The 24,126-nt window shown below is 42.9% G+C and overlaps 5 protein-coding genes across 14 annotated transcripts in view; 3 read left to right on the top strand and 2 right to left on the bottom strand.

Annotated features, from left to right (window-relative positions):
- Positions 1–470: 470 nt before the first annotated feature.
- ASDURF (ASNSD1 upstream open reading frame) lies at positions 471–3,510 on the top strand. The gene is made up of 4 exons (XM_063162535.1): positions 471–607; positions 2,143–2,196; positions 2,711–2,786; positions 3,370–3,510. Exons 1-4 carry the CDS (start codon positions 533–535, stop codon positions 3,438–3,440), a joined length of 276 nt encoding a protein of 91 aa, XP_063018605.1. The 5' UTR covers positions 471–532; the 3' UTR covers positions 3,441–3,510.
- On the top strand, positions 3,463–7,135 carry ASNSD1 (asparagine synthetase domain containing 1). Its single transcript, XM_063162532.1, has 3 exons — positions 3,463–4,938; positions 5,784–5,965; positions 6,810–7,135. The coding sequence occupies exons 1-3, from the start codon at positions 3,463–3,465 to the stop codon at positions 7,063–7,065; spliced, it is 1,914 nt and encodes a 637-aa protein (XP_063018602.1). The 3' UTR covers positions 7,066–7,135.
- A 274-nt stretch (positions 7,136–7,409) lies between these two features.
- On the bottom strand, positions 7,410–12,198 carry OSGEPL1 (O-sialoglycoprotein endopeptidase like 1). Of its 2 annotated transcripts, none has more exons than XM_063162534.1 (8): positions 12,035–12,198; positions 11,641–11,879; positions 10,624–11,011; positions 9,520–9,724; positions 9,297–9,445; positions 8,606–8,736; positions 8,402–8,473; positions 7,410–7,535 (listed from the first exon to the last, which is right to left on the bottom strand). In XM_063162534.1, the coding sequence occupies exons 2-8, from the start codon at positions 11,850–11,852 to the stop codon at positions 7,445–7,447; spliced, it is 1,248 nt and encodes a 415-aa protein (XP_063018604.1). In that variant the 5' UTR covers positions 11,853–11,879; positions 12,035–12,198; the 3' UTR covers positions 7,410–7,444. The 2 variants fall into 2 exon arrangements, with proteins under 2 accessions (XP_063018604.1, XP_063018603.1); XM_063162533.1 differs by having other exon boundaries at positions 11,641–11,890; positions 12,035–12,196.
- A 1,124-nt stretch (positions 12,199–13,322) lies between these two features.
- On the bottom strand, positions 13,323–20,211 carry ORMDL1 (ORMDL sphingolipid biosynthesis regulator 1). 3 transcript variants are annotated; one of them, XM_063162531.1, is made up of 5 exons: positions 20,071–20,211; positions 19,476–19,538; positions 18,203–18,383; positions 15,674–15,825; positions 13,323–14,776 (listed from the first exon to the last, which is right to left on the bottom strand). In XM_063162531.1, the coding sequence occupies exons 3-5, from the start codon at positions 18,374–18,376 to the stop codon at positions 14,641–14,643; spliced, it is 462 nt and encodes a 153-aa protein (XP_063018601.1). In that variant the 5' UTR covers positions 18,377–18,383; positions 19,476–19,538; positions 20,071–20,211; the 3' UTR covers positions 13,323–14,640. The 3 variants fall into 3 exon arrangements, with proteins under 3 accessions (XP_063018601.1, XP_063018599.1, XP_063018598.1); XM_063162529.1 differs by lacking the exon at positions 20,071–20,211 and adding an exon at positions 19,769–19,822; XM_063162528.1 differs by lacking the exon at positions 20,071–20,211 and having other exon boundaries at positions 19,476–19,650.
- PMS1 (PMS1 homolog 1, mismatch repair system component) overlaps positions 19,779–24,126 on the top strand; it is a 44,174-nt gene continuing 39,826 nt past the window's right edge. For 4 of the 7 annotated variants that reach the window (XM_063162525.1, XM_063162521.1, XM_063162527.1 and 1 more), the window contains exons 1-3: positions 20,031–20,116; positions 20,932–21,030; positions 22,139–22,285. In XM_063162525.1, coding sequence (XP_063018595.1) covers positions 22,154–22,285 — 132 coding nt within the window. In that variant the 5' untranslated portion in view covers positions 20,031–20,116; positions 20,932–21,030; positions 22,139–22,153. Of the gene's footprint in view, positions 19,828–20,013; positions 20,117–20,931; positions 21,031–22,138; positions 22,286–24,126 lie in introns of those variants that run through there. The other 3 variants (XM_063162523.1, XM_063162522.1, XM_063162524.1) reach the window with 3 other exon arrangements.

The raw sequence follows: 24,126 nt of genomic DNA, 5'->3' as shown, positions 1-24,126 counted from the left end.
ATCCTAATATCTGTAAATAGTGTATGATTCATATCTCTTCTGGAATACCTTTAAGCAAACTGCTTAAGGGGATTTGAGAGCCCTCTGCACGACAGCAGCTCGGGGTCGCACCACACCAAGCCGACACACTCCACAAGGAGCACAGTTTCCAAGCCTCATTCCAAACATCTCCTCCACCTTGGGCCTGTCCCGACGCGCTCCGGGACGCGGCTCCCGGAGCTCCGGCCCGCCCGACACTCCCGCCTTCCCCCGTGAGGGGGCGCGAGCCCCCTCACGATTCCCGCCGCCCGGCCCGCGCGCCCGCGCGTGCTCTGCCGCGCCTGCTGATTGGCGCCTCGTCGGGCGCGCGCTCTGCCGCGCCTGTTGATTGGCGCCCCGTCTGGCGCGCGCTCGCCCGCGCCTGCTGATTGGTGGTGTTGTGCGGGGCCCCGCCTGCGCGCATGCGCCCTGGTGCGGCTGGTTCCGGTGTGCGTGTGTCGGAAGCGGGGCTGTCGCCGCTGCCGGGTGATCGCGCCCGCTGCCCGCCGGGGCCATGTCGGGGCGGCCGCCGCGGCTGGAGGATGGGGAGAGCGCGGCGCTGCGCCACAAGGAGGAGCTGAGCCGAAGGGTGAGCAGAGGCGGTCCCCGGAGCCTGTCGCCTGGGGTGCAGCAGTGTGAGGCAGAGGAGGGCGGGTGCTGCCAGGGACCGGGGTTCCTGTGCCCAAGGCTGTGCCCTCGGGCCCCGAGAGCGGCCTGCGTTTTGCGAGCCCGTGTTGCCTCGCTGATAGCTCGCTCGCCAGATCGGTATTTTGGGTCTTACTGCTTGAAATGCCAAGTGAGGCGCAGTGAGATTTTTCTCACAGAATATCGGGAGTTTCAGAAGACGTGCAATGGCCGAGTCTAACTCCTGCGCTGCACAGTACACCCCAGGAATCAGCATGTGCCTGAGCACATTATCGAAAAGCTATGTGAACTCTGTCAGGCTGGTGCTGTCACCGCTTTCAGTGGGGAGTTCAGTGCCCAGCCACCCTCTGGGTGAAGAACCTGTTCCTGGTCTCCAATCTGAACATCCCCTGACCCAGCTCCAGGCTGTTTCCTGTGGTACTGTCGCTGGTCACCAGGGAGAAAAGATCAGTGTCCGCCCCTCCACTTCCCGCCTAAGGAACTTGAAGACTGCTGTGAGGTCTCCCCTCCAAGTAGCCTCACCTGCTTCTCATATGGCTTCCTTCTAGCCCTGTTCAGCTTTGTCTGCCCAAAATGTCCCAAGGGATTTCAGCCATAAAGGCTGGTCCTCTCATTTATCCACTCCCTCTTCCCTGATACCCACAGCTCTGTTCAGTATGCAATAAGCCAAGCCTGTGAAACTTTCACTCCAAAAAACCTCATATCAACCTGCCAGTGTTCCAATAGGGCCTACAGGGAAGCCAGAGAAGGGGCTCTTTGTAAGGAACTGTAGTGATAAGACAAGAAGCAATATGTACAAATTGAAAGAGGGCAGATTTGGGTTAGGTACTAGGCAGACATTCTTTGCTGTGAGAATGGTGAGGCACTCACATGTTGAGAAGCTGTGGATGCCCCAACCCTGGAAGTGTTCAAGGCCAGGAGCAGCCAGGTCTAGTTGGGTGTGTCCCTGCCCGTGGCACGGGGCAGGCTGGGACTAGATGATCTTTAAAGTCCTTTGCAACCCCTTAACATTATGTGATTATATTTAAAAAAAAATACTTCTGCATGGCCACATATAGAGACAGTGATGTTTTTGATTGCCTGGCAGCTGCAAAGCTGGGACATCACAGAGCTGCAGGTTGTCACTTCTGTTCAGCCTAAGTGGTTTAGTCCATAGCAGAGGATGGCTCTGCTGCTCTGCCTTGTTGGTGTGTAGGTACAAGAGATTGATGTAGCTCCTGGAAAAGTTGCAGTTTCAGTGTGGCACATTCAGTTTGGCTGACCTCACTTTGTGGCTTTTGAAGGTAGGAGAAATACCAATGCATGCAAAATAGCCTGTTTCTAGAGAAATTAAGTATATAACTGTTATACTTACTTTAGTGATTCAGCTTGTCATGCATGTTGCTGTCTTAAAATATCAGTAGACATGCTCACCACTAGGATTATACTCTGATGTCTTATTTTTATTCATTAAATTCAAATGAATCTTTTGCCTTTCAGATTAAGGAGCAGAAGGTTGTAGTCGATGAGCTTTCTAATTTGAAGAAGAACCGGGTAAGGGCTTTACAAATTTGCTTTTAACTATTTCATTTTAGCAGAGAAATAAACATAAAGGCCAGAGGGGCAACAGAATCAGAGCATGCTGTCTTTAATTTGTTGTATTTCAGATTTTAATAAACATGTGGTCAGGTGTGCTCAGAATAATTTGTCCTGCAAATTATTTGGTTATGTATACTTGGGCAGTGTTGGGGATTTTTGCTTTTTTATGTTTTATTTGAGTTATTTCATTAAGATGTCTGGATTCATGAAGTATTCTTACTTTTTCTGTGCATTTGTTTAAAATAGAATGTGATCCCTTGTGGATGAGGAAAAGAGAAATTCAGATTTGTCTTAGGTTGAGCATTAAAAGCTTTTGATGGTACAGCATTAGAATGCTGGTTCACATGGCAGAACTTACCCCTTCACTTTTATACCAGGAGTGTCTCTTTGGACCCACAGCAGCTTCTGCTGCAGTGTGGGTCCAGAATCTGCTGCTTTGACTTAATACAGTGTGGGTTTTGTTTTACAGAAAGTTTATAAGCAGCAACCCAACAGCAACATATTCTTCCTTGCAGACCGGACAGAAATGCTGTCTCAGTCCAAAAGTAAGTTTGCAGTGTAAAAGTATCTCAAATTGTTAATGTTTAAAAGTTGCATTTGTAGCTGCTCAAAGGCATGCTAAAATGAGAAAATTGCAGCTGTCTGTCCAATACAGAGTAATAGGAGAATGCATAATAGAGGTGATGATGGGACAAGCATTAGAAGAGTATAAATTTAGAAGTATAAATTTAATTTTTTGGAGTGAACAATTGCTGCTTCTCTTTGCTTTGATTTGGGTTAATAGCATTGCCATTTTTATCATCAGTTCCCTTTTCCTACTACAAATGCTGAAGTCATAGAGATTATATAAGAGTTGGCCATTCTGCTATTGCACTGTGGCTTTCTTTGGAAAAAAAATCATCATCTTTGTATAATTAAAGAGGAATATGCTACAGCAAGCTTATATAGCTTGTGTTAGTAGTGATGGAACACAAACATAGCTCTTTGCTTAATTAGTGTTTTATGTTTATCACTTTAATTGAACAAGTGGCTGGAATTATTAATGTTGTAGATATACACTGAAATTTACCTGTGCATAAATGTTCCTTTTTGTGAAACTGATTTTTTGTGTAATTTTCTCTTACACAGACACATTAGATGAATTAAAGAAGGCACATCAGGAGCTGGAAAATTCAGAAAAGGCTAAAATCAAGAAGTAGTTGATGTGAATTCCCCGTGGCAATGTGTGGCATTTGCTGTGTTGTTACCTTGTGCAGCCAGCATGCAATCCATGATTTCCTCAGTGAAGACATCCTCTGCCATCTAAGAAGAAGAGGCCCAGACAGTAGCCAAGAGTTGATAAAAACTGTGTCTGATCTCTCTTATCAATGTGTGTTTTCAGGCCACGTACTTCACATGAGGGGACTGGTGACTCCTCAGCCTCTGGAAGATGCCAATAACAATGTTTTTCTTTGGAATGGAGAAATTTTCAGTGGAGTGCATGTAGGAAATCTAGAGAATGACACTGAAGTAGTGTTTCATCACCTGGCTTCATGCAGCAGTGAAATGGACATTCTGTCACTCTTCTCATCACTTCAGGGTCCCTGGGCTTTTATTTATTATGAAGCACCCAGCCACAGTTTATGGTTTGGCAGAGATTACTTTGGCCGTCGTAGTTTGCTTTGGCAGTTCAGTAATGAGGTTGACAGAGCTTTCTGTCTCTCATCTGTAAGTGGTTGTTCTGAATCAGGCAGCCAATGGCAAGAAGTCCCAGCATGTGGAATTTTCAAAATTGATCTCAAAGCTTGTGCAGCAACTAAATCTTTGTCTTTAACATTGTTTCCATGGAAGTACAGCTGCAGAGAGAAAGCAGTAGAAGAAAAATGCATTAATGTTCTTGACCAAGTGTCAAAAGACTTACCAAACCATGTACATCTCGTGCTGAATGAATCAAATCTTAGAGCACCAGTCATCCCCTTAAATAAAACAGTTTCTAAAGCTTCAAGTGCATGTCCAAGCTCTAATTTTAGCAATATTAACGGTGTGGTTTCTGTAGAAACCCTTCAAGAATTTCTTGCAGAGGAACACAAGAAAAACTTAGCCTGTCAGTTTATTGAAGTTTTAAATGAAGCAGTCAAGAGACGAGTCCTGTGTCTCTGTAGAGATCCAGATCAGATAACAAGAGAAGTTCCAAGCAAGTCTCATAAGAGAGCACATATTGCAGTGCTCTTTTCTGGTGGCATTGACTCTATGGTTATTGCAGCCCTGGCTGATAAACATGTGCCTTTGGAAGAGCCAATTGATCTTCTTAATGTAGCTTTCATGATGAAAGAGCAAGCTAAGCACAGGGGAACCACTAAAAGACAAACTGGCCATGAGGTACAGCTTGATTTGCTTTGTCCTCAAGAAAGCTGTCAAGATCCTGCTGCTGACACTGGTACTCATTCATCCTGCTTTGATGTTCCTGACAGAATCACTGGTAGGGCAGGACTGAAGGAATTAGAAGCCATTAACCCTTCAAGAACCTGGAACTTTGTGGAAATTAATGTTACATTAGAGGAATTGAAAAAAATGAGAAAAGAGCATATTAATTACTTAATCTATCCACTGGATACAGTCTTGGATGACAGTATTGGCTGTGCAATTTGGTTTGCTTCCAGAGGAGAGGGCTTCATTAGTAACCAAGGAGAACTGAAACCATATAAAAGTCCTGCAAAGGTACTGTTTTGTTTTATTTTCTGCCTAGTGTTTGACTTCTGCATGTAAAAGCAGTTTTCTTGTTTTAGAAATCAGCTGGGATTTTTCCTATTCATGAGGCTTCTGAAATTATGTCAGAATGTAAAATATTCTATAATTATATAACTTGTGTAATTCTAGAATTAAAAATCATATTCAGTTCTCTTGTCATGTAATGTGCATGGCTTTTCAGTGAGCTTGGATATGCAACAATATCCAATGGAAACAAATAACCACCATCTATAATTTTTGTTTCTGATTTCTCACTTCTCTGTTCCTGAAGGAACTGTTTCATTTCAGCTGTTGAAGGCACAGTAATGGGCCAGATGCAATAGTGTTTTTTCTCTTGATAAAACATTTTACTGTACTTACTGAGTAGTGTAAGTCATTTTTACTTTGTGTAATGTAGCTGGTAAATGAATAGTACTCTGGGTGTACATTCAGGTAACTACAACATATGACATATTGACTTTGGCCATAATTTTTAAAGGCTGGTGTTTAACAAATGCTGTTTATTATCACAGAAACTAACAAAGACGTTCTTCAAATATACTGGTGTATTTGTGATACATATGGCATTATTTTCACGTTTTTTTCCTTGCTCCACTAGCAATATTTGTGTGTACTTTAAGGTCTCATAATTTAAGTTACCAATGACTGTACTGGGAATTGTTTTAGGCTTTGTATATGTGTTAGGCACAGCCCATTCTGATAATACTTTTAAAAGATGTGTATTAAATTTCTCATTAAAATGTACTTAAACCTTTAAAGTCTGTTACAAATTAACTTGCATTGATACTAAGATTTCTTCTATTCCGTTTCCTCAGGTTGTGCTTACAGGGATTGGAGCAGATGAGCAGCTTGCTGGGTACTCTAGACATCGTGTTTGCTTCACCAAAGATGGCTTCGAGGGTCTTAATAAAGAACTTGAAATGGAGTTAGGGCGCATTTCTTCTCGAAATCTGGGCAGAGATGACAGGATCATCGGTGATCATGGAAAAGAAGCCAGGTATTACTGTTTTGACTCAGAGCAAAACTGATTTTGCTGGTTAGATGCAGTTTTTCACACCCCTAACAAATTCTTAATTGAAACTTCTGTGTGTTTTATTGTCTCTACTTCGGCTGCAGTTTTGTTAATGTGTACTGTGTTGTGCAGGTTTTGGTTTTGTTTTTTAAAAAAGTGGTCTGTAGTATATTGTGGAAGAGTTTACTTAAGGAAATTTAGCAATTTGATTTCCATCTAGAAGCTTTAAGAAGAAACAACAGATGTTGAAATAGGCAAATTCTAGCTGGTTTTATCATTTTAAGCTAAACAGACTTTGCACAACTTTGAAGTGTTCTGGTGTGGACCTTCGGGGAGTGTCTCTGGAGAAAGACAGTGTAACAGGAACTGTATATTCCTATCCCTGCAGTAAAGCATAGTCAATATCCACCACGTTTCCTGGCTGTTAAGTCAGAAGAGTTGAAGAATCATTTTATTTGTGCCTATTTCTCCATGCTACCATCAACTTGAAAAAAATTCCTTAGGTCTAGTCCAGGAGCAGAGGCCACTCAGGTGCATGAAAGGTTTTCTCATGTGATCTTTGTGCCAGTATTTTTCCAAATCTTAGTTGCACATTTTCAGTTCAGCACGAGAACAGTTGCAGTGGTTGATGTGCAGTGCTCTTAAGCATGCACATGATTAGGTGTGAAAGCCTGAAATTCAGAATGATAGCAGCATTTGTTGTGTAAATCTTTTTGTTTCAAAGTTACAGTGTAGTTTCACTCAGTCTTTGCATGTGGTAAAGGGGAAAACCACGATTATTCCTATAGAATTTTTAAAGGGTTTTTACCCATGTAAATCTCTCTTTCAGGTTTCCTTTTCTTGATGAAGATGTTGTCTCATTCCTCAATTCTCTGCCTGTCTCAGAAAAAGCTGATTTGACCTTACCTCGAGGAATTGGCGAGAAACTGATTCTGCGCCTTGCAGCCAAGGAGCTGGGCCTGACAGCCTCAGCTGTTTTGCCAAAAAGGGCAGTACAGTTTGGATCTCGGATTGCAAAACTAGAGAGCAACAGTGAAAAAGCATCTGACACATGCAGCAGGCTGAAGTTACTTTCAGTAGATTAATTATAGAGCTGTATCTGGAGATGTTGCATTTATTCTATACACAAAGTCAGTAAATCAAGTTTTCTTACAATGTTTGGTCTGGGCTTTTTTTACACACTTGGACATAATTATTAATAATCAGAGTTGTACATGTGTGTGTGTGTACAAGGAACTCACTATGAATGCATGCTGTGCTTTTTTTTTGTTTTAATACTGAGATGCTGCTTTTTGTTTTAATACTGAATGCTTAGTTTATAGTAACTGGAATTACTTTGGTGATTGCAACACAGCATTTGTTCCTCTGACAGCTGATTTCAACACTTGTAATCCAAGTATTGTCCCTAACCATAACAGCATTGCAACAGTTTTCATTGAACTATTTATTTTATTAAGTTACTTTTTAAGATGCCAACCATCGTATCTCTTTTAGTTTTGGCACCTTGATGGAATCTTCTTCAACTCTTTTTGAAATATCAATTCCCAGGGGAGCTCTAGAAAACAAAATTATGTATTTGTTAAAAATCAACATTGCCATTGCCATATCACACAGATGTACAGCTTCACAGACCTCATTTACAATTACATGAGAGTCAAAGTATTTCAGTACAGTCCCTGCACTTCTAAGACTGTGACCATTAAAACAATCCATCTCAAGCTGCACCTGGAAATATCTTTACAATGAGGAAATATTTGTGTTTGTAGCCATTCCAAACTCTAGAAACACAGTTGTGATTTTCAAAGCCATCTTCTGGGCCTGTTGTTCTATTTAGATTCTGATTTTAGTTGATAATTCATTTTATGTCCTGCTGATGAATGTAAAACACTAGAGATTCACAGGTAACTACTAAGATAACCTTAAATAATTCATTGTCTACAGCAAGTAAAACTTAGTTTTTTATTCACTGAAATATATACAGCAAATTATTTTTGAAGTAGAGTATTTTATAATTTTTCATCTGAAAACTGTAATACATTTTTTTTGTATCGAGACCATCCAAATCTCTATTTCTGAAAACGGAAAGGGAAAAAAAAAACCTGAAAAAATTCCAAAGTTTAAGACCACCAGCTGGTACTTTTGAAATATCTGCATTTTGTTTGGCCTTAAGCCTAACATCTATACAATCATAGTAGGAAAATACATAGAACTGTTATGATATATGATAAATTAAATTTCTGAGCCAAAATAAACATAAATACCTGCCACAATCATTTGTATTTAAAACTGCCTTAACGTTTAAAATTTCTTTGTGCTGCAGAGAGACTCCTCAGCAGCTTGTGCCTGTTTTTCATGTGACCTGTTCCCCTTTCCCAGCCCACAGTGAGGACAGAGCCTGGGAATGAGCAGTCAGTCCCTTACCTTGGCTCATAGCGGACGCCAGCAGTGCTGTGAAGGACCCCCAGCCCTGCACGGAGCCTTTCAATGCCATTCCTGAGCAACAAAGCAATTACAGAAAAATGTACATCACAACTCTGGTTCAATCAGCACAAAAAGAGCTCCTTGACTCTCATGTCAACTTTGCATGTGCTCCTGTAATGTGTGTTAAAGAGAAACAACTCTTACCATGCAATCATAACACCATTATCAGTGCAGAGTCTTGGAGGAGGACACAGCAAAGCAAAATCATTTGCATCTGCTAGATTCTGTAGAACTTTTCTGATGTACTGATTACTTGCAACTCCTCCTGATACAACCTTAGAGCATTTAAAAAAGAAAAAAAGGCATTAACTCAAAAGTACTTATGGGTCACACAGAACCAGCATCATGTTTAGACAAGGGTTATCAGTTGAAGTTCTACAGAATAATAATAATAATGCTGCATTTAAGATTAAAACATACCAGAAAAGAGTATGCTAAGTTTGCTTATTATGCAAAAAGACATTCCTGAAGCAGGTCAGTCTAATGGAAGGTGTCCTTGCCCATGGCAGGAGGGTTAGAACTGGATGATCCTTAAGGTCCTTTCCAAGCTAAACCCGTCCATAGTTCTGTAACTAGAACAGCCATCAAGTATTGGGTAGCACAAGGGCAAGTTGTTCTGGGAGGTTAGATTAGGTGGTAAGAAAATCTCTCTCTAGCTTCAAACCCAGAGCTAAATATTTATATGACCGTTACTTCAATATTGTTGGTATTTTAACAATATAATACATACTGAGATCCTCCTCATATGTCAAAGATAGAAAGTACAACAAGGCATCTGCATCTTCAAATGATGTTATAGAGTCAGCTATACAAAGGAAAAAAAAGGTATACCCACCAAAGTGGCATTTTTTGATGGCAATATGCTGTTTTTGATGCAGAAGAGCATGGCTCGATATGTCCTCTGGATGATATGAACAGCCACTGCGTGCTGTACAGCAGCAGCAACATCCTTAACACAGGACAGGATCTCACCTTCCTGAATACCTATAAAAGCATATCATCAAAGGGGGCTCCTGAGTGTAGGTTGTCAAAAGCTCAGTTTGTATCTCAGTTTGTACCTTCTTCTTTTTCTTTCTGCACAATGGCATTATTGACAATGTTCTGCAGTCCGGAGAAAGAGAAGTCGCAGTTGCGATACTGCCGCATGGGCAGGCGGAAGGTGAGCCGCTCCTGGTTCCCACTCTGAGCCAAGTGCTCTATGGCCTGCCCCCCAGCCATGCTGTGGCACTCTGGGTGCTTGCTTAGAGACAGCCTTCGTGCCACCTAAGAGATGACAAACAGCAGACTTGGAATCAGTTCCTCCTGCAATGGCATCACCGTACCACAGTCTATGGGGTAAAATGTGACACCAAAACATCCAATCCAATGTGAAATTACAAACAGGGCATGCTAAGGGTAAGACACAACATCAGCCCAGCAGGATATTTTTTTTCGTGGAGTATGTAGAAATGAAATTCTAGATCAATCTGGGCAAACACGAGGATCAACAAATTTTTCAGGAAATATTAATTACTCCATTTTTAAGCTATAGGAAACACACACGGTGTGCCATACTGTATTACCAGATACACAGGAACAAAGCTGGTTTCAACTTCTGAAAATCCTCTTTATGATTCCATGCACTCCCCCAATTTTTTAATTAATATGCACAAGTACTGTTTAAAAACAGTGCTGAGAACAAAACCATAAATGATCAATTTTACAGACTGTACTCAGGGACCCAGAAAACTTAAGATTGTGATGGCCAAACCATGCTTTTCAAACTCTAAAAACTACAAATAGTAAGAAATGCTTTCACATCCATTGTTTTAAACCTGACAGCGTAATACTACTTCCATAAAACACCTCTAAAAAATCTTCTCTAATTAATACAACTTCTTTGTATAATCAGTGTCAATGAAACATCCAACACCAGTTTTGGTTACGTTGCCTATTGGCTAAAATATAATTAATGTACATATGTTAGAGTTGATGTTTTGTGTACACTTTTAATGGCCTTTCATATCTTACGTATATGGCATTTCAAAATAGACAAAAAGTTACATAAAACTTGTATTGCATTGAATTGCTGTCCTCAGGCTGATGATATTACTACCATTATGTATTATAAAAGCAATGAAAAGACGAGAACACTAAGGTAAGGTAAGGAAAGGGGATATTACCTTATCCAGCATGTCACCCGGTGCGATGTCGATGGACTGTCCGAGCAGGAGGAAATCTGAAACTCCCTGTGCTACTGCCAAGAGACAGTGGCCTCCAGAGATGAGGAGAACTAAGAATGGGAATTCCAGGGGATGTGTGAGCCTGATGGTGAGAGCGTGAGCCTCCATGTGATGGATGGGGATGAAGGGTTTCTGGTGCCTGCTGACCAGGCCCCGGCTGTAGTGCAGCCCCACGCCCAGGCTCAGAGCCAGCCCGGGTTTCACCGTGGTGGCCACGGCCGCGAGCTCGGCCACAGAAACGCCGCTGGCACTAAGGGCCTCTTGAACCACTCGGTCGATGTTTTCTCTGTGAAGCTGCTGTGCCACCACGGGAATTATTCCTCCTGATCTAGTAAAACCAAGGAATTGCAGTGCATTGGTGGTTTATAGCAGATAGAATGCCATAAAAATAGTTTTCAGGCACCTCTTAACCTTGTCATATCCTGCCTGTTTCCTTAGTGCGTTTTCAAATGCCTTGTTTAGTGTCAAGGGCACTGGAGGGAGCATAATTATCAAGGCCAGAAAGGATGTAACTTGCCCATTTTTGGTACAGATGCTTTTTAAATGTATCTCAACACTGTTCCAAAACAATGTAATTTAATATTCACAACCCCTCACTTGTCAGCTCATGTTCTTAACGACCAATGCTTATATTTGACTAATTTTTCCTTTAAAAAATCAAGACATTTGGTGATTTTAACTGTAGCAATGTTTTCATCTTTTATTCAAGCTAGAGAAGTAATCTGTCTCTCTTTGAAAGAAAACACTGGAGGAAACTCGTTAAATTCACGGCATTTATTTCCTCCCCCTTAGTACTATCTCAGGCAGTACGTGTTGAGGCCAAAGTAATACATCTTCATATCTACCCACCACTTACTGAGTTTTATGGGGCAGGGAAGACTTTCATATGGATATTATAGTAACAATAACAGTAAAATCGTTCTTAAGGTAGAAGCCTTGAGAGAAGTCTGTTCTTACTGTAAATGAACTTCCTTCTGACAGTGCAGTGCTTCTCCCAGAACACAGCCAGCTTCATCCACCACGGCAGCGCCGGTGTCATCACAGCTCGTCTCTATTCCCAAAACCAGCCTGTGAAAACGCCGCTTCCCAGAGTGGGCAGAGCTGGTCCTCAGCCACGCAACTCGGCCGTGCTTCACCGACCGCAAAACGCTCTTGGCAATGCTGCTCATTGTTTATAATCTACCTGGTGGTTACGTCTAGAAGAGAACTGTACAGTTTATTATTAGTGGATGGTTTTCAAGCACGTGTTCTGCTCTGATTTTCCGAAGAGCTTTTAAAGTCATGAATGGCCACAGACGACATTTAAGACCCTAAGACAAAAATAGCTAGGAGGTAACTGGTCTTGTTTTACCTGAATTACGTGTGAAGAGAGCTCCTCACTATGCTCGGTGGCGGTGCCTCTGGCAGCCCTACGGAGGTCGCAGCCCTACGGAGGTCACAGCCGGCCCGTGGCCGCAGCAGGAGCGCTGCCGTGCGGGCAGCACCGGGCAGGTCCGGCCGCTCCGCCGGGTCACAGGCTCGGCTCCACCTCCGCGGGTCCTCCAGCCCCGGCCAGGGGAGCGGCGGCCGGAACTCCCCGGTCCCAGCCGAGTCGCGGCGCACTCGCGTCCTCCCCGTGTGGCGATCTGTCGCCACCCCGTCCCCGGGCCCGGCTCCGCCCCGCCGGGAAGGCGGGCGGTGCTCCGGGCCGGCGCAGCCGCCGTGCGGAGAGCGGGGACCGTCGGAACTCAGCGCGCCCCGCTGCGTGTCCGGAGTTGCCGGGACCCCTGCCGGGGGGCTCGGAGACCCTGGCACGCAGCCCGGAACACTTGTGGATTTGATTATGGCCCGTGGAGCAAATTACCAGCTTTGTATGAGGACCTCAAAGTCACAGAAGTTTAAATAGTATAATAGTAAAATTACCACAGGGTGAAAAAGGTAGATTTTGGGATTTTTAGAATGGGGGTTTTGGGGACAAGATGGAGGGAATTGGGCGTGTCTAGCCTTTCTTCTTTTCTTCTTGGTCTCTATCTTCTGCTGTGACGCTGGCACTTTGGGATTGGTTTAGAATAGAAGTTCACTGGCTAAACATAGGTGATAGGTATTGGAAAGTAATTGTAAATATGTTATACGTAGTTTGTAGTATAAAAAGACAACACCGCCCCGAGGGTGGTCAGAGTGCCGCTGGCTGCCTTGCTGAGCAGACCTCGGCTGGGCAGAAAGAGAATTTTATAGATAAGATACATTTAACAACCTTGAGACTGAGAAATGGAGAGCCCTGACTCCTTCTTCAAGCAGCGGGCAGGGAAAAGAGACTTTTGAACTTTTCTCGGGGTCACTCTGATCAGCTAAAGATCCCTTCAGGGGACTCCTCCGCAATCCTCCACAAGGCTTTGTCCAGCCACCCCCAGGCACCCCGGACCTGGGGACACCAAGTTCGGGTCGTCTCCTGCAGTCCCTGCCCAAAGGCAGCACAGCCTTGTGATGGTCATTATTTAAAAATCAGCCAGTTACCGCTTTCTGTGCAAGCAACAGACAGAAATAATTACTTCCAATTGCTAAAGAAAATTCATAACTCATTACCCTTTTTAACATCTTTATCAATAAAGTAAACAGCTGGAAAATTGCTGTAGAAAAAAAGTAAGTACACCACTGTAGGCTTGTCTTTTCATATTTTTAATATTTTTTTTTCCAGCTCACTGGCTGCCACTGCAACCAAAATGTAAATCAAGTCTTACATGAGGTCTTCCATTAAATCTGAGCTGGTTTGGGCTGGCAGACACACAGCAGACTTCAAAATTCATCCTTTTCCCATGACAGAGAAATAAGCGCTCAGAGCAGTAGATGTACCTCCATCACTCTAATTCCAGAGCTGATAATATACAAGATTACCCCGTACTACACAGTACCCCTAAAACACAGCATTCCTCCACATTTCCAAGACATGCAAGTTATCTATACCTTTTTCTGCAAAAGCATAGTTAGTCCATGTGATTTGCCTACTCACCTACTTCTAGTTCAGCTTCTATTCTAGCTTACGACCTACACAGCTTCTGTGTTCAGACACTTGCTCTGTAACAGAGCACCTTCTCCTACAACAGCAGCAAGCCTTTCCCCACCACCTCACTGGCCTCTCAGCTACTGAAAAATAACCCATCAGAATAGCAGAGAAAACAGTCAAAAATTCACACCTAGAAACTGCAATTTTTCAGGATGTCTCACACATAGAAAAGTCAGTATCCTGGTAAGCAAAATGAAATAAACACAACAGTGGCAACTTGTAAAAGCGGACATAAACTGAGCTCTTGAGTTGATGTGGAACTCCCCTGAACTGGCAGTTAAGGACTTTGTTCAGTTACTGTGACAAAAAAAAAAAAAAAAATTAAAACAAAAAATCACAAGAACAGAGAAGGCAGGAATGATACCATCAATTTACGCTCGCTGCCACAGTACTTACTGTGGGACAAACTTTTACAATGCAAAAACAAGCACAACCACTTACAATCCATTACAGCAGAAACTACCTAATTTCTCTTAATCTAAGAATGTGGCCTCACCAGTCCTTGGCATTGAGGATTCTGGATTTATATGTAAAGTTACCACCTGCATTATGGATGATGGGTATTTGTGAAACTCTGCTCTCCATTTCAGCTGTCACTTGAACCTTCCTTACAAGCCACTTGCATCAGCCACACGTACAGTCTTAATGGGGATTAGGCTTTAGAACTGGGCCTGCCCAGTTCTTCATGGAAATCTTTCTTCTTCATGTTTCCAATCCACATTGAAGTATCTGAAGGCATCTTCTTACAAAGTCGATTTTCATCCCGGACAATGCTGCAGGAAGCAGGAATTGTATCTCAGACGTAAAAGCATCTCTCCCTGGCTATGATGAGATACTCAGCACAGCAGACTACTTGTTTCCTTCACCTGGGGAGCAGCAGTAGCCATGTCAGGGGCAGCCAGTGTTGAACCTTCTGCTCAGTATTTATTGATGCCAAAGAGTCGAACCCCGTGCAACTGTGGCAGCTTGGGGATAAGCACGGTCAGGAGAGAGGCCGTGTTGAGGATGAAGTGTGTGGGATCATACTTTGTATAGAAACTCGTCAGGAAGTACCTGCAGGAGAAAAGGGAGCAAGCTTAGCTGATGGCAGCCTTTTCTAAAACACATACAAAACATAGTTGAAAGAAGTGCTTGAATGATTAGTAAGATTTTACTGGTTAACATCTGTATCTGTATTAAATATCTCACCAGGGGTTCTAGAGTATCTACAGCAAAATTATGGTCTAAGTCTCTTCTTCCCATACCTCTCAAGGTGCTAAAAAGCAACTCTTAGTTTACCATTTTCTTCCAGCACTTATCCCCACCTTGAGGAGTTACATCATGCAGGATCTTCCCTCCCCTCTCACTGCCATATAAGTGGACATGTAAATTTTCTTCAGGGAGAAACAGAAAGACTTTTAGAGACAGATAATAAATATATATCTGATTTTTCTTAGTTACACAACCACACTTTTGTCAACAGAGACAGGTGAATAGAATTCCTATGCTGTTTGCATAGTGTAAATAGAAGACAATATGTACAAAGCAAAACTGACACTAGATCCCATCCACTGAGGAATGACATTTGTAGCTCACAAGTTGCAAAACAGTTAATAAATGCTGTCACAATTTAGTTTAGATTTTCAATATTTATGACTTCACAATCTCTTAAAGAAATTCAAGAGTTAACAGGAAGTTTTCCTCACATTTCTAATCATTAAAACCTGTCCCATTAGTAACTGTTTACAAACTTTGACTTCAGTATGTGGAGTGTCAAAAGCAGAAGAAAGATTGTTGATTACACAGCCTGTAAATAAATACTTCCTACAGCTGTGATGTAGAAATAAACAAACAAACAAGAAAAAAAAGACAGAAAATGCTTTTAGACTGTAAATTGCAGCCCATCATGTTGCAGCTTTTGAAGTCACAGCTTTATGTGTCACTTGATCCATAACACAGTTTTGAACTCACAGAATTATAGGAGAGATTGTGAAGAACTTCCTTGAAGATGTGAATTGTACTCCATAATCCAGTTGTTCCCAGTGTGTTAGTAGCCTAGCTTTGCCCTGATCAGGTGTTTCAAAAGGAGTTCCCTTTACTGCATGCAAAAACACATACATTCCCTGGGGAAAATAAAAAGTGAACACAGAGGCACTTTTAGTAATATTTTAAAATAACTGTTACATTGTTCAATGCATTATAAAAAAAAAAAAAAAAAAAAAAAAAACAAAAACAAAAAGTGAGTGAGTGAATTCTCACCCAGAAGAGCTGCTAGCCTGTAATGACAAGTTATTGAAGAGGAAGGAAGAGACAAGAAGTGATTTGCCTGAGACTGTGCAGAGTCAGAATTAAAGCCCAAGTCTGTGTGGCATCCAGTCCACTCCCTTGCCTTCTACACTAGTAGGCAAAAGTTCCTTGCATTCACCATTCCTTGCAACAGAATTTTAACAAGCACTGCAACAAGTGTGGATTTGTATCACCACGTTCCTAGCACAGTCTTAACAGAGTGATGAGTAGTAGAGTGTGCATAAAGCAAAACTCTACCTACAAACACTGACAATATCACACCAACTCCTGAAAGCTTTCTCACCCCCTTATCAGCTTCAAATCCTTAGAATGTGACTAGGCATTCTGCTGAATGCCATCTGTCCACCTCTTTGCTGCTTCTCCTTAAACATGCTGGACTTTCCTTGTGACTGCTCCTGTTTGATGGGAACATGTCATGTATGGTTTGTTCTGAAACACCAGTTTGGGCCTCTTGGTTTCAAACAGGAGAGTACACCCTCTTCCAGTTTGAAGAAATACTTGTTTTCTATCAAAGAGAGCACACCAACTCCAGGGAAGAGTCTCTATGAGACAATATCAAAGATTTCCTTCTATGCACATTCAAAAATTTTCATAAGAAAGCTTTATATAGACAAAAAAAAAAAAAAAAATCACATTTCTTCCAAACTCTTATAATGGAGGTGAAATCTCAGCAAATCACTTCATGTCTCCTTCTATCTTTTTTTGGAACAGCCTCCAGACCAGAGCCCTGTGAACCTAGGACAATTGATTTGCTTAATTAATTTTTTGATTCATGATGTTTGCAGTGTCTATTTTAATAACCATAAAGACACTTTTAGGACAGATCCAACTGCTTACTCCACATTTTATTTCCCAGTGGTACTTGCAGAAAGAACCATCAAAACTGCTTTCAAGGTTAGCTAAGAGTTTTCCATTAGTGGAAATACAAGATTTTTTTTTTTTGTCAAACCATTTGAGGATTTGTTTCCAAGAGAAGTGCCATTTAACTTCTGAAATATCCAACAGTGCAATTTATACTCATCTTGTAGTGTTTCACTACAAAACTACTTGCCAGTGCATGCTCTCATCCCTGTTGTCATTACAGCTACTTGCAATGAGTTCAGTAAGGCATGTGGGAAATATTTAGTAATACTTGTCTCTGCCAACATCTTCTGAAGTCAGACATGTCTGATGCTGTCAAAGATAACACACAAAACGCTCTAATGACAGTTACAATTCCACCAGTAGTTTTAAACCTATCTACAAAACCAAAAAGCTCAAATAAAAATTAAAACTTTGCATTCAAGAGGGTATTACCCATCCTGAGTGAACTATCATTTTCCTCAATCAGGAAGGAGCTATCTTTTTGTCTTCTTTGCTGGTAATGTTAGGAAGCTGAGCTAGCAAACCTCAAGTATGATCTAAATTGCTGGGTTAGGGCTCTCTTTCCTCTAAGCATGGCAGGACCAATACAGATAGCTGCACTACTTTAAGTGGCTACAGGAAAATGATAGCATCCTGGGGAGAGGAGCAGAAAGCAGCTCACAAAATCTTTTGCATACAAAAGTCATCATGCAAGCCACAACCCTCTGAATAACAAATGGTTTCAGGGCTGGGGTCAAAGTAGTTTAGTTTTTCTCACTGCTTTCAAGAGAGATTACTCTAATGTCCTGTATGGTGACAACATTGCATGCTGAAGTCATTCTGAGTTATGCAGCCTGGCCAGAAAGCAAAACTAGAAGAAATAGAATAGAAGCATTTCTCTCAAAGAAAATAGTTAGGCTGCTAAAATTAAACATTTTGGGATACTAACAGATGTATGTGGAAAATTAGTAGATAGTGTCCAAGTATTAAAAATGTGGTAGTTTATGGATTCAGCACAGCTGTCTAATAATATACAGAACACTGTGAAAGTTGGTTGGCATGATGATTTTATGTCTGCAACCTACCAGCATAATTAAATGCCATTTGAAAGAATACATAACTACATAAAGAATATTTCATGTCTTTCATGCTTAAACTGAAAGTGGTTGTGTATCACCCCTCCTCCCCCAAACAGCCAATCCTTTGTGGATAGGCCAAGGAGAGGTGGTGTTCTGCACAGCAGGATTTCACAGTCCATACAGACTGGCTACTTTCCTCTTCCCTTGCTACTGAAAATGAGTATTTATGAACAACCACTACTCAAAGCCTGTTCCAAGAGAGGGTACTCACCAGGTTGTGAATGACATTAGTTAAAGTCCAGGCGACAGGGACACTAAAGAAGGGAATGCTGAGCAGGACAATGTGCAGCATGCCGACTCCCAGCGCGTATGTCAGCCACATTCCACGGCTGTTCATCACCCGAGTGTTGGGATTCACCTCGCTGTGGGCAACTCCTACGTTCATTTTTACCCTATAAAACAGATCTGTTTGAAGACTGAGACTACTGTTGCAGAGGAGGACTTAACATATGCAATTTTCAAATGTGGGAAAAAGCTGCTTTAAAGAAGCACGACTGGAGAGAGCACAGATGTACCTCAAGATCTTCAGGCTATGGTTTATAGAGAAATCAGTATAAAGGGACAGTTGGGAACCATTTGTTTAAAACAAGTCCAAACAAATAAAATTCACAAGCCTGCTACAGAAGGGACATTTCAAAAAAATAGTAAGCTGTGATGTCAGAAGCTACAGTTGCAAAGCCGTAAGAAACCAAGCGAATAACTTTAATCCTCTGAATTTTCTCCATCCATGACAATATCCAGAGCTCTTTTCCACTTCCCACATCAGACAATCTTCCTCCTCTTTCTTGTTCATGTAATGGTTAGTGAAGAATTCTGCATATATCCACTGCCCAGCCACCTACTTCTAGAAAAAGTAATAAAGGAGTAATCTACGCCTCTTTTTCTTGAAGCAAAGTGCAGATTCCCTCCTCTCCCCATCTGTTAGTTTCCAGACAGACATTTTCATCTCCTAAATCCGGCCAAAATTAGAAAACAGGTTCAAAAGTTTTCTAAACAGACACATGCAGAGATACACAGAATGATCTCATATGGTGATACATCCAGGAAACTGACAGAACTTCCCTACAATGTCACTCTCATCCTATTGCAGTAAAATTTGTAATTATAATTTTTAAAAACCTCCTAAACTATTGCTTACTTACAACTCACGTGATCTCTGGGACTATGGATATTCATTTATGGGAGCACGATGAAGTGGGGTTTTTAGCAATCATCTGAATCAGAATACAAAAGGACTGTTTAACCAGCAAAAGCAAGCTTGCTTTCGGTAGGAAGTTTGTTTCTGACACTTATTTATTTTATACTCCATACCTTAGAGGTATGGGGTATAAAATGAATATAAAATACCCGAGTATTCTGCAATATGAACAGCAGTAGACTAAAAATAGCTACGCTGAAGCTGAACCCGAACCGGGGCACTGCCGACCTTACCCGGGACCTGTCGCCAAGCATTCCAAGCCGTGCACTCGCAGGGCACACATTACCTGGGATGGGCGACTCAAGGCTGTTCCTCTCTCTCCGGGATGCAGCACCCGCCGAGCCAGCACCTAGACAGACATCTTGCCGTGACCCGCCATCCCTTCCCATTCCACACCACGAATCTAGCCCGATCCGAGGGGCAGCTCGCCGCACCGCCGCCTTCCCTCTGCCATCCCCGCTCCGCCGCCGCCCCGGCCCCGCCGCTGCCCCAGGCCGGCCGTGCCCGTGGCCTTCTCCCCAGCCCCGGCGCGCAGGCGGCCCCGGCCGCCCGTCCCTCCGCCCCCCGCCGCGGCCCCACCTTTCCGCAGCCCCGCGGCCGCCGAGGAGCCGGAGCGGAGCGTCGGGCGCCGGCCGCAGGTAGAGCCCGCGGTGCCCGTGGGCAGGGCCGGTGGGGAAGGGAGCGGAGGGGCCGGGCCGGGCCGTCCGTACCGCCCACGGGCGCGGGGCGGGCGCGCAGGTAGCGCAGCCGCGGGGCGGGAACGGGAGCGGGAGCGGGAACGGGAGGGAAGCGCCGCCGCCTCGCTGAGGCCGCGCCGGGGCCGGGGCGCCGCTTCCCGTGGGCAGAGGCCGGGCAGGCCCCGGGAGCAGCTGGCGCCCCACCTCTCGCAGCGAGAACCGGGAACTGCGGACGGCTCTGTGGTCTGGGGTAAACTGGAGGGCCCGTAGGGTTTATCTGCAGCTTTTCGCCCGCTTTTTCGGCTCGTAAACCGAATAAATGCCTCTGCGCGCTGAGGGAGGGCCCCTGAAGAGGGCGGTGCTCGGAGGGGGGGGGGGCGGGGTTCTTGGTGTGGCTTCAGACGTCTGTAGGGCCGGAACCGTGAAATTTAGGGAGATTTTACTCCTGGTTTAGCTGCGGATGGGTAGAACCGCAGTTGTTGGCATGTCGGACATGTCTGTAGAAGGATGCAAGGGTTAGATCAGTGATGGGGCTCCCACGCAGGAAATGCTGCGCCTTCCCACAGAGCAGGGCTGGAACGCCTGTGGTCCGTGAAGAGTTACAGTAGTAAGGTGGCTTGAGCTGACACACGTGTCTCTTAGCTAAAAAGCATCATAGGTTGGGTGCCTTTTCAAAGGTAGGACATCCCAGAGGTCCCTTTGTGCCTCCCAAGAGATGTTCCCGAGATGTGGCCAGCGTTGTGTCCCTCAGCTGGGGTCCAGGGCCGGAGACGCTGCACGGCCGGGGGCTGATTCCTCTCCCGAGCTGCCCGCATCGGTCACACCTCATAGAAAATTTGTCTTTGAGGTCTCCAGCGTTTTTGTTTTTAGATCCTCCCGTGTCTTAGTCAGTGTCTTTTGATGGAGCGACATCCAGCTCCCATCTGATTTACTCCCGTGAGTGAATCGTGAAGCACTTGACACGGGAGTCCTGTACAGTGCATGAATGCCTCAAAACCTGCCTCTCTGAACACGTGTATGTGATTTTAACATGTGTACATGATATTAACATCGGTTCTTCTTCAGCAGTGCACGTGTTCTCCTGATCCTCTTGTTTTCCGGTTGGTGCAAAAACGATTCATCGGATCCCTTTACCGCATTTGAAAGGCAAACTCCCTTTGCAATGTAAATAACAATAATAAAGAGAAACTCCCTTTGTAGCTGTTCCTAGAAAAGTTTCAGTGCTGCTTCACAACACTGTACTTCCTCCCCACATCCCCCCCCCCCCCAAAGCCAAGTAACCACATTTTTACTTTGTCTTTTATATTTGAAGAGTAGCTGTCTTTAGAAGGATGTTGAGGCAGAGAAACGTCCTGTAATTGTTGTATCAGCTGCACACACCCTGCAGGGCAGTGATGCTCAGGGGTGTTGGCTGCAATCCCTCACCAGGACCTGGCTGTGTCAGGAGGAAATCTGAAATCTGTGTTTGTTCTATTCCTCCATGTGTGCTCATATCCCTGGGACAGGTGCTGAGTGTGCAGTCTGTGTTCTTCAGCAGATACTTTGGACTGAATCAATGGGAAAGCCAGGACTGCCAGGATTGTTTGCCTTTCAGTGTAAATAGCATTATATAACATAAACCAGAGAAGAGAAGAAACCTGTCTGAACCATTCCCCTGCCTTTCTCATATGCATATAAAACTGTGGTTGAATTCTTTTGTGGCAAGCTACAAGGATCAGCAAAATGGTTTTCCTGGGGCTTGGCTGTTTGTGTCAAAGTAGATACTTCAACAGAAATACATGCTAAAATTCACAGATCTGTGTACAATCTCTTCATGGGAGAGTGTCTCTATAATACAGGAAGAATTTTATGGCCCTTTGTATTTCCAATAATTAAGAAAAGAAATCTCCACTGGTTTATAAGGCATCTTCATTTTCAAGTGAGAGATGGAGTGACATAGGAATAAATGACCTGCCTGAGGGCACATAGTGCATCAGATCAGAGAGGCAGGACTGTGACAGAGAACTTTTTTGGGTTTGGTTTTTATTTTTGCCAGTATATTCAATGCCATTTCCATTGGATATGGCTTTTCCTCAGCACCAGTGTGTTGCCCACCACTTCTCTCCCAACACCTATTGACTGCAGAGGAAGCTGTCTGTCCTACTGTAACTTGAAAATTTCACTTTCCAGACATAATGTTGTGTTTTTCTGCATTTCAGAGTTCCTGTGAAACAGTTTCCTAGAAATGTGTAATTGTTCCTTTTACATTCTTTTTCTGGTTTTTTCTGTGCAGCTGAATCTTTCCACCATGAAACAGCTGCCTGGAGAGACAATTAGGCTCCTTTCAAGTTCTCAGGTGATTACTTCAGTTGTCAGTGTGGTGAAGGAGCTGATAGAAAATTCCTTGGATGCCAGTGCTACAGGCATTGATATTAAACTGGTAAGTCTTTCTCTCAGAAAGAATTGGATCTAGAATAAGATGCCAAGAAAATTGTTCCATTGCAAATGTGATTTTTAGGCTATTGTGATTTGGGGAATGGCAATGATTATCATATATTTATATGTATATATTTTTACCTCAAGTAAAAATGGTACAAAATTAGTTTCTATTTGTGTTTTTGAGGCCCTGCTCTGAAACAGTAAGGCATATTTGTGCTTCTGGGTGTATTGTGGGGAAAAAACTGTTAGCTTTCTTAATCCTTCTTTTCCTACTTAAAATTTGTATTTTCTGACTAACAGCCTGTTTTAAATGTTGGACTTAGGTTTGCTGTCAGGCTGACATATTTAATTCTCATTACAAAGTATTGTAAGAAAGGTAAAAATAGAGACAGCAGAAAAGGTTGATGGCCATTCAAAACAAAAGATGTTTTTGTAATAAAAATCACCACCCTGTCTCTAATTAGCATGGTGAACTCTGGCTACTTCTAACTCTTTATTTTTATAAGCTGTTCAAAAAAGTTGGCATGTCATTCAGGGATAGTTTCTGACAACAGGAAATATTACTTTAATAAAGAATTTGAGCTTTTTTCTCCCATTAGATTGGGTAACTGGTCAGCTCCTCTTGCTGTCCTATTTCTGCTTTTGCAGTGTTTTATCAGCAGCTGTATAGTAGCAGTATCTCCTGCTTAGTAAGAAAGAAGTGTTGCTATATTCTGTATAAATGCATGTATTCAGAATTGTATCCAATTTCTTTTCTGCAAATAACAGTGGATGCATAGGATATTCTTGAATTAAATGTTAGACAAATGCAATTAACTAGGAGGATAATTCAGTTTCTCCTTGTTTCTTTGTCCATGTCTGCTGTATTTTCTGACTAGAGTTGTTGCATGTGAGAGTGCTTTCCTGTAGATGCCAAGGCACATGTTTGTTACTGCTTTGAGTGAGCTGAAGATATTCTCTCTTTGCTATGGTCTCTCATAATCTCTGTCTTCTCAGTATTTAGATTGCAGAGTATCTTGCTTCTTGAGTAACTCCAAAGTGAGTAGTGTGCACACGGTTGTGGGGGTGAAGGGTATTGGGATCAGATCCTGGGAGCTGATCAGTAACTGCAAGGAGTGGACAGAAAGGTTTTGGAGTGTTCCAGAATGGTTGGAACAAACCTTGCAGAGGAGAGAGCCCTCTAACTGGTGTGGGTTTCACAGCACAGTGTCCAGCTTTGTCCCAAATCAGTGAAAAAGAGCATTTTTAACCATTTTCAGTGCATGAGTCATCTGCACTACTCTGACATTCTTGTGTCAGTCCAGCACAATCCAAAACACTGCAGTTCCAAACAAACAAGCATGGCTTTACACAAGTTGTCAGCAATTAAAAGAAATTTGATGATTTTTCTTCTGTGGGTAATAGGGGAGAGGAGAAAACCTGCACTCTGTACAACTCTAGACAGTAATACTGTAAAACACTGGATTTTTTTTCTGGTATTTTTAAATGGGAAATTAAAATAACTCTGACCATGTAATAGAGGTCAATGACCACATTAATTCTGGATTACTTCAAAAGCATAGCAGAGAAGAGAAACTTTGAAATTCCATTTTACAGCTTGATGGGTTTTGCCTGAAACTGCAGCATTTTCATTGTTTTAATCTTTTTCAGATGGAATAGGAGGGCATAGTTTATCCAATTTGCCTGAACAAAGATAACAATTTCTTTTTGACAGACAGACAGGAATTAACCTGCAGATGGAATGGGTCTCAGATAAGAGTCATGGCAGTGGTGAACTGGCTGGTGTTTCAGTCTTGATTGGCCATAGGTGATGTTATTTGGCATCTTTGCACTGTGTACCAA

This window comes from Melospiza melodia, chromosome 8, assembly GCF_035770615.1.
Source record: "Melospiza melodia melodia isolate bMelMel2 chromosome 8, bMelMel2.pri, whole genome shotgun sequence".
In the NCBI taxonomy this organism is placed as follows: Eukaryota; Metazoa; Chordata; class Aves; order Passeriformes; family Passerellidae; genus Melospiza; species Melospiza melodia.
Note: the sequence above shows the minus strand (reverse complement) of the source record. Positions and strands in the feature narration are given on the sequence as shown.